Below are 10,349 nucleotides of genomic sequence, written 5' to 3'. Positions count from 1 at the left end.
TATTTAACAAAGTTCATTTTTCCTTTAAAAAGTAGGAACTATTGAAATAGGTAGGTAGGTATATATACGACCTTGAACACAACCATGACGCGAGCTAGACTGGCACACGCCCACATAGGTATTAAAATAACAATAACAAATTACTTTTTTGCGGTCTAAGTACTAACTTGATGTAAGTACGAAAAACGAAACACAGCCTACTTAGTTTAAATAATAAATAGGTAATCATAAATTTTATTTTCATCATAATGATAATCACTTTAAATTTGATTGTGTCAGCGTCATTAGGAAGCTCAATAAATTTAAATTTGGATCACAATGACTATGTTTCTCAATATTTGAAATATCAGTCGGATCTCTGAAGTATGTGACAACAAAGTACGCGCGTGCGTCACTTCTAGCTCGTGAGTACCTAGGCCCTAATGGCTGGCCTACTCTTTAGAGGCCGCCGCACGTACTTACGATTTCGATACCTACACGGAGAGTGAGACAGGCCAGACCTAGTCAAGAAGGTATTCTTAATTTTATAACATAGAATATACCAATTATGGCCATAAATATTGTTACCACTTAAATTTTTTTTTATTATTCAAATTTGGAACGCGTTTATTATGTTAAAAATTTGGACAATTCCCGCCATTTCTCAATTTTTTAAATTGCATTGAAATGGGGTGTTAAAGAAAACAGAATTGCAATGATTGCCTTGTACAGTGCGGAAGGAGCCGTTGACCATATTGAAGACATTTTCATATAAAAGTAGATATCAGTCATGTAATCTAATATCGTACAATCGATACCGATGGTGAGTATGATGTCCTAGCGAAGGTGGAATTTGGTGGCAGGAATCAGGTGAAACAGCTCTTCTGAACACTCCCCGTGATAAATGCGATAGAAGACATACAATGAAGTGACGTCTCTACGCAACGCCAAGTGCCTATCCAGCCGTTCACAGAGCACTGGGTCCTGAGCTGCTATGCGTTGCACGCAGTCGATTGGATCGAGCTGATACTGGTGTGCGACACACCAGTGTTGACAGCAATACTCCATGTGTAGCCCGACCTACGCTTTGTAGAGTGCTAGAATGTGCCGGCTTGAACTATTGCCGTGCTCTATTTATGACGCCCATCTTCTTCGAAGCCAATTTGGCTTTGCCCTCCAGATGGCCACGGAATTGGCAATCGCTCGAGATTTCGATACCCAGTATTCCGATACTAGGCGAGGCTGTAAGGGAAGTGTTGTCGAAGAGCGGTGATACGACAAATGGGGTGTTTTAGTGGTAAACGCACAAACTTGAGTCGTCTTGTGGGGGTTAAATTGGACAAGGTTCAATTCACCCCATTCCGCGACTTTCTCAAAAGAGAACTGGATAGAAGACAAAATTTTCTCCCGGCACTGGTCGACGATTTCCCAAGAGAGACTTGCATGGCCCGTGTATACCGGAGAGAGACCGGCATCACTAGTGCTGTCGACTGCATAGCAATGTATGTTGGAGACATGCAACATATCTTTGATATGCAGAAGAAACAGCGTGGGAGATAGCACACAACCTTCAGGCACTCCAGCGTTCAAGGGCTTCGGGTTAGAGCAATAACCGTCGACAAGGACTTGTATGCTCGCCCAGTGAAGAAGCTCTCGGGAAGCCCAAATGATGGGAGCGTCTTGTGCCATACACGATTAAAGGCCTTCACCATATCAAACCTAACTGCTAGGCCTTCCCCCTTACTTTCGATAGCCGCCGTCCATCTATGTGTTAGGTATACCAGAAACCGCCTGCAAAAACCGATCATGGCGAAAGCCGTACTGTCGGTCTTTGATCAACTGGTGACCTTCTAGATATACGAAGACCTGGCAGTTAATTGTGCTCTCCATAATTTTGGAGAGCAGGGAGGTAATAGCAATAGGCCTGTAGTTTGCTGGATCCGAACTGTCTCCTTTTTTTGGATCGGATGAACATGGGCTGACTTTCATGAGTCAGGGACTACGTCTTTTAAATAAGAGTGCCAGAATAAACGCGTTAGCACCGGTTTCAACTCAGGGGCATATGTTCTAAGCACGATTGGAGAAATACCATCCGGGCTGCTCGACTTCCTGACGTCCAACGAAAACTGAGCTCGCCGAACAGTTCTCTGTCTGAACTGTACTTTAGGCATAGAGCTCTGACACCGCAGCATGTTCGGTGGTGTTTTTCCGTTGTCATCAATAGTCGACGAAAGAATAAAAATCTGCCGCTTAAAGAATCTGTAGGCATGGTTATATTTCCTCTTTAGAACTTTGCAGTTTAGATCCTTTGAGCGCAGCGCCGAAACCCAGGTTCGATACGCCTGTTTTTTGCAGTGAGATGCTGCTTTAACTGACGCATCGAACCAGGGCTGTGATCTGCCACCGATCGGTACTACAGAGCTTGGTATAAAAATATCCATACCCTGTAGTATCACATCGGCTACTGCAACGGCGCAGGCATAGGAATCATCAAGGTGAGCGAAGGGAAAGAAACCTTGCCCCAAGGGTAGGATGCAAAAAAGGAACGCATCCTAACCCAATCAGCTGACTTGCAGTGCCAAACGCGGTGGGTCACCGGTGGCCTGCAACGTAGGCGTTGGATAGGCACTACACTCCTAACTAGGCAATGGTCAGACGTTCCGAAAGGGGCGTCGATAGAGACCTAGTAAGTATCGGGGTGTGTAGTCATCAGAAGATAAGGACGGCATGTGGCTGTCCACATCCGGGAGCTGCGTTGGTGACTCAATCCATTGGGATAGACCATTTGCCAATGCAAAATTATGCACAGATCGCCCTGCGTAGTTCTGTGGTACGTGACGCAAGCCATTCGGCATAGTGCCCGTTGAAATCACCCAAGACTACGACTACTTCAGTGGAGGAGATCTGTGCAAGCATGTCGTCAATTGCCGCTTGAACGCAGCCCATGAGATGATCCATTTCTGCGTTGCCACTATCGGACCTGAAGACACACGCATAGATGCGCACCTAAATCAATTCCTACGGTTAAAGAGTGTGGCTTGATCAAACCCTTGCCATCCTGATAAGCAGCTAAAAAGAACAGAAATATCCTTTTAGCTGATAAAAAAATCACAACTGAAGACCTCTACAACTACCAAAATGACAAAGTAAAAAATGATAGCTCTGGCCCTTGACACTAACCTATGCGAAACATAGCGACACTATGGGTTGGGTTACTGGTTATAATGCTACCACTCATATTTTAGTTTGTTAAGTCCATTTTAATGTTTATCTGATTGGAGACTAGATTTTTTTTATGAATTTCTTGAATAATATAAAAAATTGTATCGTTATAATCTTTCTGTCATAATTAGTAAGCACATCAAAAAATAGAAGGATTTAAGGATAACGGGCTGACCAGGCATTGTGATTTGTGATGCCACAGCACTCGTTCACGAGTTGACACATGGATGATGGCCATGCCATGTGTCAACTCGTAGTGTTCGTGCACTTATTTGAAGGAGGGAGATGACCCGGTAAACCAAGCCGCCGGCCGCCATTATCTTGCGTAGGTGATAACTAAACTCGTAAGCATACGTCTGTAAGCTGCGGCAATAGAGCAGCAAATAAAACTAAAAACAATATTCAAGCCTTCAAGGTGCCAGGTACGCGTTGGGAAGTAGTTCCCATAGGAACGGACTGTTATCTGTTTATGTATTTTAGGTTTGTGCTGATGGCCTCGTCGCTAAAGACCAAATCAATAAAAAAATGTAAAATCGACATCAAGCAAAACAAGATTTCAATTTCCATTTTGAAAAAACAAAAATAAATTGAACAAACAAACTGGAGTAAACTGATATTGGATTTATAATGAGTGTTAAAGTAGAAACTATTTCTCCCGGTGACTGTATGTGTAAAGTTTAATGCTGATTTGATAGTTACAATTGTTTTGGATTTTTTCGCCGTATCTAAATTAATATGTTTTTATGCTTTTTAGGCAATATCTACCCCAAACCTGGACAAACTGTTGTAGTTCATTACACAGGAACACTAGAAAATGGGAAAAAGTTCGACTCATCCAGAGATCGTGGTCAACCTTTTAAATTTACTTTGGGAAAAGGCGACGTAATCAAGGGTTGGGATCAAGGAATTGCAACAGTAAGAAAGATGTTAAATTCTTTAAATAATAATTTTTCTTATTGTTAATTATCATATAACATGCCATCCATCATGGAATATGTACCTACCTAGATTATGTGGAGCCTGATACTAAAAACAATATGGCAACTATTCCAATACTTAAAAAGTGGGTCTATAAAAAATTATGAGGTAAAATTTCTGACTGATCTGTGTATAAAATTTGCTTTGGTTTACTTAAGCTAGTGTTGGCAACAGAAATTGCTTATCTGTTTTACATTCTTGTGTCAATTTTATGCATCAATTTTTTTATTTTTATTATTGTATCAAAATATTTTGGGTACAATAATTTTTATGGGTAATGGCAGGTATGAATAAAATATTACATGCCAGTTTTAGTATACTTACATTTATTTTTCCTAAAGATTAAATTAATATAAATTTACATAATATTATCTTTAGGAATAATTCTGATGCCCATGTCTAAACATCCATACAATTTCTCTTTTTAAACATAGAAATTATAAATTCATATTGTAATTATTCTAGATGTCTGTGGGTGAGAGATCAAGACTTATATGCCCACCTGAGCTGGCATATGGATCACGAGGCCATCCCGGTGTCATTCCACCAAATGCAACATTGATTTTTGATGTAGAACTTTTGCAAGTTGAATAAGTGCCTCTAACAACCTTTAAAATATTGTTAATGTCCTCACAGTACTTCAGTTCGACACAGTATTGTATTTATTGTTATACATAAAGCTTGTTTTGTTTGCAATCTGTTGCTACAATAATTGTATGATCAAATAGCAAGAAACTAGTAACTACAATAATTTAATCAGGATAGAAAATAATAAGAGGTAATGAAGTTGCACAAATGTTTATGTGTTGAGATCTGCAGTAATTGCATTTCAAAAACAGGGACATACCGAACTTGGCTTGACGAGTGAAGCTGAGTGCAGGTGGGAAATGCAGACCCCTTAAACCTACAACAGATTTTAACCCTTGGGCAATGTTCAGAAGTGCTTGCTCTGCCAGATGATAGACCTGGCAATGACACAGCGAATCCCCACTAAACATAATGCATCTTAGAATTTCATCAGAGTATAATAAATACTAATAAGAAAGAGAATTAAATAAAACTAATATTATGTTAACATATCTGTAATTCCAGTATTGTTTCTTAAAATGTTGCAGCATTTTGTAGACAACATTATACCATTCAAATTGTGATCTGTAATTTTTGATCACACAGAAAATTTTTGTACACTAAGGTAAAAGGTAGACTAATATATTTGTGTTGTGAGCGAATTTTTGCTTATTTAATGTTATATATTACAATATTAATACATATGCTTAATAATTAACATAATTTACTTTAAGTTATAGGCCACCATGAAGAGTGCTACTTGGCAGTTTATTGTAAAAAGTAAAATAAAAGAATACACATAACATTTATTAAAGAGTTAAAATGGTTTTGTTTTTTCAAAAAATAAAAAGTGTCTATACCTTAAAAATGGTACTTTACAGAATAAAAATCTTCTTTACCTGTTATTTTGTACAAATATATTGAATCTCTTAATTACTATGATTTACTTTGGTATTTTCTTTATTGTTAATTATTTTTACCGTAATATGTTTAATAAAAATGATTATGAATAGTTTGTTTTTCTATTCAATGTCATTCTGTAAATAAATAATTTCAAAAAATAATACTTCTAACACCAAAAATTTCACACTATGTGACACGTAATAGTACACTTTACAGATATTCTTCTGATAAAAGTTTACATACTATAATGCAAGGTGCACAGTTTTGCGAGGTTAAAATACCACCTAGTACACAACAAAACTTTCATTAATCCATTTCCCAAGACTTAAAGATATGTCTTAAATTACACTAATGTACACCGGGTGCAAAATTCATAAGTGGTACAACAGTGTTCTTTGTAAATGGTGTCCGACAAAGAGCACAGATTTCTAATGGCCCATAGCAGCACTGCATACAGAAAAAATGACCACATTGTAACACACAGGGATTAACTATCTCTTCTAAACAAGCAACACATGATTTACTGCTATCCACTTCATTAGGAAAATCAGACATTTGTTCAAAATGTTTTTTAGCTTGATAAATACTATGGCCACAGCTCAAAAATGCATGGACAAGTGTTACAAAGCCCAATAATCTCAAATGAGCATGATAAGCCACAGCAGGCCTAACATGCACATAGTCAATTCCCATTAGGGTTTTTCCAATTTGTATTGGACCTCCACTGATGTAAGATAGAGCTCTATGGATACTTGTGATTTTAGATGTAATATTACCCATTGCCTTGAGCATTATTAAAAAAAAATTCTGTGCCTCTGGTTTTAGTGTAGCACTTCTTACAACTTTATCTTCAGCATTTTTCAATAGTCTCTTAGTTATATCTTCACCAAATGTGGATAGAATTATACTTAATAGACGACTAAAAAACGATGGCAGTCTATGGAATGTGTCATCAACTTGAACTATACCAGAATACTCTTCACCCAAAGTTTGAAGATCCTGTAATGTTGTCAATGATTTGTACAGCAAAGACGACACTGGTACTGTTTTGGAAACATACTGTGGCGATACAAATTTTGCTAACGATCCAGCTAGTTTCTGTTCATACAGGTCGTCCTTTTGCCAAGCTCGTAATATTTCTGCAGGCTGCGCTCTAGGTAATGCCATCTTATCTGAATAATAATCTTTAATCAAGGATATATTAACTATATTTAAATATACAAATAACCGTTAAATATATTTTCCACGGTAAAAAGTTACTCCATTCAAATCAAATGTTAAGTTGTGACTTCTATTATCCATACTTATTATTTATTTTCATATAAATTTTTATTACTATTATTTTAACATTAAAATGTAAAATATTGTTACTTGACAGTAATTGTCATTGTGATAAGAATTGTCAAGTTAAATTTGACAGATTTAATCCGCCGTGGAGGTAGTATTTTTATTTTACTTCTTAATGGTCATTTCAGCCGGAAGACGTCCACTGCTGGACAAAGGTTTCCTCCAAAGATACCATTGGTTCTGCCCTCATCCAACCTGTTCCAGCGGTCTTGACCAGGTCATCGGTTCATCTTGTGGGGGCCTACCAACACTGCGTCTTTCGGTACATGTTCGCCACTAAAGGACTTTATTGCCCCAAGAACCATCTGCCCTTCGAGCTATGTGCCTTGCCCACTGCCACTTTAGTTTCGCAATCATCTGAACTATGTCAGTTCTCGGATCTCCTCATTTCTAATTTGATCTGGAAGAGATACTCGGACCGTAGCCCTCTCCATTGCCCTCTGAGCGACCTTGAACTTCTCATAACGCCCATAGTGCGAGACCACGTCTACGTTCTACATGTCATCACAAACAATACGACACTACAGTATCATTATTATTCATATTAAGTATAATACTAGCTGACCCAGCAAACGTTGTATTGCCATATAAAGTAATAAAAAAATTTTGGGGTGTAAAAAGTAGATGCAACCGATCCTCAGACCTACCAAATTTATCGTACTACTATTATTATTGTAAGTATTGATACATTGCCATCTTGCAACCCTATAGGGGTTTGTGGATGGAACATAATAATATAAAAATCGCGATACGAAAATAGGGGTTGACCGTAGAGGGTTGAAAATTTAGCGTTGAATGTATTTTTTAATGATGTACTTATCATAAAACAAAAAATTATGTCAAAAAAAAAATTAGGTGTGGACATTTAGGGGGATGAAAAAAAGATAGTAGCCGATTCTCAGACCAACTGAATATGCATATAAAATTTGGTAAAAATCAGTAAAGCCGTTTCGGAGGAGAAAGGTATATTGTGACACGAGAATTTTATATATTATAAGATAAGATAATAATAATAATATAATAATAATAATAATTCCTTTATTTCAGGCTACAAGGCCCTTAAAATAAATACCTTATAGTCTAACATACATATGATATATAACTTAAATCTACGTCACATTTTCGCGGTGATGTGAGGCGCGGGTTCGATAGCTTCCGGCGCGGGCGGTCGGCGACGTCCGCGATACTTGCGGAACACGACCCGCTTCGGCCACAGCTGCACGTCCAGGAAGGTCGATATATGTTCTGTCGGGACGCGAACAACAAAAGAGTTGAAGTCTACTGCGTGACGCGTCATCAACTTTTCGACCCCCAACCGGAACCTTGTCTTCTCCACCAAGTACTGAACAATGTCGGAGGCCTTGGTGGTGTGGTGAAAACGAGAGACGTAGATATACGTCGCTGGGATTACGGGACGCAGGAGCTGGTTCTGTCCTATCGGTGCTGTGTCACATTGGTTATGACTCGGAGGCCTCCTTAATCCTAATCCTTAATGAAGACCGTCAGAAGTCAGACCCTTCGACAAAGTTCTACAAGCGGGTTCGTTGCGGGCGTGCCCGCTTCCACTTTCTGTCCTGAGCACTGTCCGCTTTCTGGATTGCTGGTGGATGGCAGCAGCATAGTCACGTTGAGGTGTTGACGTGACGATAGCAGGCGACACCTCCGAGAGGGGAGGAGGTGAGGGACGGGCGGCAAGTACATTACCGCTTACACGTGCGGGCACAGCGGCCGGTGTCGAGTCAAATTTCACTGATTCAAAACTCGCTAGCGAAGCAATGCAAGCCCCACGTCGTTGTTGATGTTATTGGCCTCTATTGACCTACTTACAACAGTATTGTTGTGCAAAGTCGCAACTTCAGCGTGCAGGTCCCTGATGGTGTTCTGAGATGCCTCTAATTTCAACACTAATTCTGAAAGGCCTTCCTTGTGGTTTGTGATGTCTTTCAGCAACCTGGTGACGTCGACATATTCGAAGGTGACGGGCGGTAACTTGTTCAAATTCCTTGCCACGAAAGTCGGTACCTCGTCAGGATCAGTCACCTTCAGGAAATTTATAATGTCCTGAAGACTTCTCATTTTTGTTTTCATCAAAACCTCGTACAGAAGCGTCTTGGCATTAATGATCTCCTCACTAATATAGCATTATAATGCCACTTGACAACACTAATGACACTTATGAATATGAAAAATATAAAACAAGTAAAAATTTAGTATCGTGCGCAGACGGAGGGGGGAGGAAGGTAGATGTCCTCTGCCCCCTGGCACCACTCCCATAAAAAGGTAACGCACGATTCTCTTGAAAATCAAATTAATGTAACCAAACCTCAAAACATTTGACAACACCCATAGAAAAAAAAATTGAAGAAAGATTAGTGCCAAGAGAGAGAATTCCGCCTGCTCGCCGCAAGCTAAAACTGAATTGAAACAAATGAATGAAAACAAAAAATTGTTTTCGAATACATAATAACGTTTTAACGTTTTTTAACGCTTTATAGGGTCGGCAATTTTTATTAACTAAATTTTTAATTTTTTTGGATTTCTCATCTCTTATAATACTTTCTAGTGATGCAAATTTGCGTTTTAATCCTCAGTTCTTTTGCAGCAAAGCTTTTAATTTATGAGACGTTGTGAAGAGCTTTTCGATTATAAGTAATCTTCTTAAGATTTTTTTTAGTAGTGATATGAGTACGCAAAATATCATGAAATCTTCCACGTACTACAAAGCTGTGGAATGAGCTTCCTTGTACGGTGTTTCAGGGACGATACGACATGGGTACCTTCAAAAACAGCGCGTACACCTTCCTTAGAGGCCGGCAACGCTCATGTGATTCCTCTGGTGTTGCAAGAGATTGTGGGCGGCGGTGATCACTTAACAACAGGTGACGCGTACGTTCGTTTGTCCTCCATTAAAAAAAAAAACAATAATTTTGGCTGTCTGTTTGTTTATTTCGGGTAATCTCCGGGATGACTGATCCAAGTTTGATGAGACTCTCCGGTGAAATAGTAACTTATCTATAATGAAGAAAAAATACAAAATATGAAACTTAGACAGAAATGAGATCATATTTGCTGTACCTACACTACGATCGTTTCATCGTATCGATATGAAAATTTGACTGCACAACACTATGAAACCAATATTTAGCATATTTTTCTAAAAATGGCTATAATATGAGCTTATTCATTTAAATATGGTAACCATATACATAAAACTAGCTGAAAACACTAACATGTGAAATGACAAATTCCCATCTTCATCTGATTTCCCATTGCTACGGCTTTGCATTTCAAGAGAGACTAGGCGAAATATGCTAAATCTCTTTTGAGTACATTGCCTATCGCGTAGGTTATAA

At 38.7% G+C, this 10,349-nt stretch overlaps 2 protein-coding genes across 2 annotated transcripts; one reads left to right on the top strand and one right to left on the bottom strand.

Moving 5' to 3' along the window:
- Positions 1 to 3,671: 3,671 nt before the first annotated feature.
- Positions 3,672 to 5,758, top strand: LOC126971023 (peptidyl-prolyl cis-trans isomerase Fkbp12-like). Its single transcript, XM_050817193.1, has 3 exons — positions 3,672 to 3,865; positions 3,956 to 4,116; positions 4,645 to 5,758. Exons 1-3 carry the CDS (start codon positions 3,829 to 3,831, stop codon positions 4,771 to 4,773), a joined length of 327 nt encoding a protein of 108 aa, XP_050673150.1. The 5' UTR covers positions 3,672 to 3,828; the 3' UTR covers positions 4,774 to 5,758.
- On the bottom strand, positions 5,246 to 7,027 carry LOC126971014 (peroxisome biogenesis factor 10). The gene has a single exon (XM_050817185.1). The coding sequence runs from the start codon at positions 6,814 to 6,816 to the stop codon at positions 5,998 to 6,000; it is 819 nt and encodes a 272-aa protein (XP_050673142.1). The 5' UTR covers positions 6,817 to 7,027; the 3' UTR covers positions 5,246 to 5,997.
- Between the last annotated feature and the right edge of the window lie 3,322 nt (positions 7,028 to 10,349).

This window comes from Leptidea sinapis, chromosome 22, assembly GCF_905404315.1.
Source record: "Leptidea sinapis chromosome 22, ilLepSina1.1, whole genome shotgun sequence".
Classification (NCBI taxonomy): domain Eukaryota; kingdom Metazoa; phylum Arthropoda; class Insecta; order Lepidoptera; family Pieridae; genus Leptidea; species Leptidea sinapis.
Note: the sequence above shows the minus strand (reverse complement) of the source record. Positions and strands in the feature narration are given on the sequence as shown.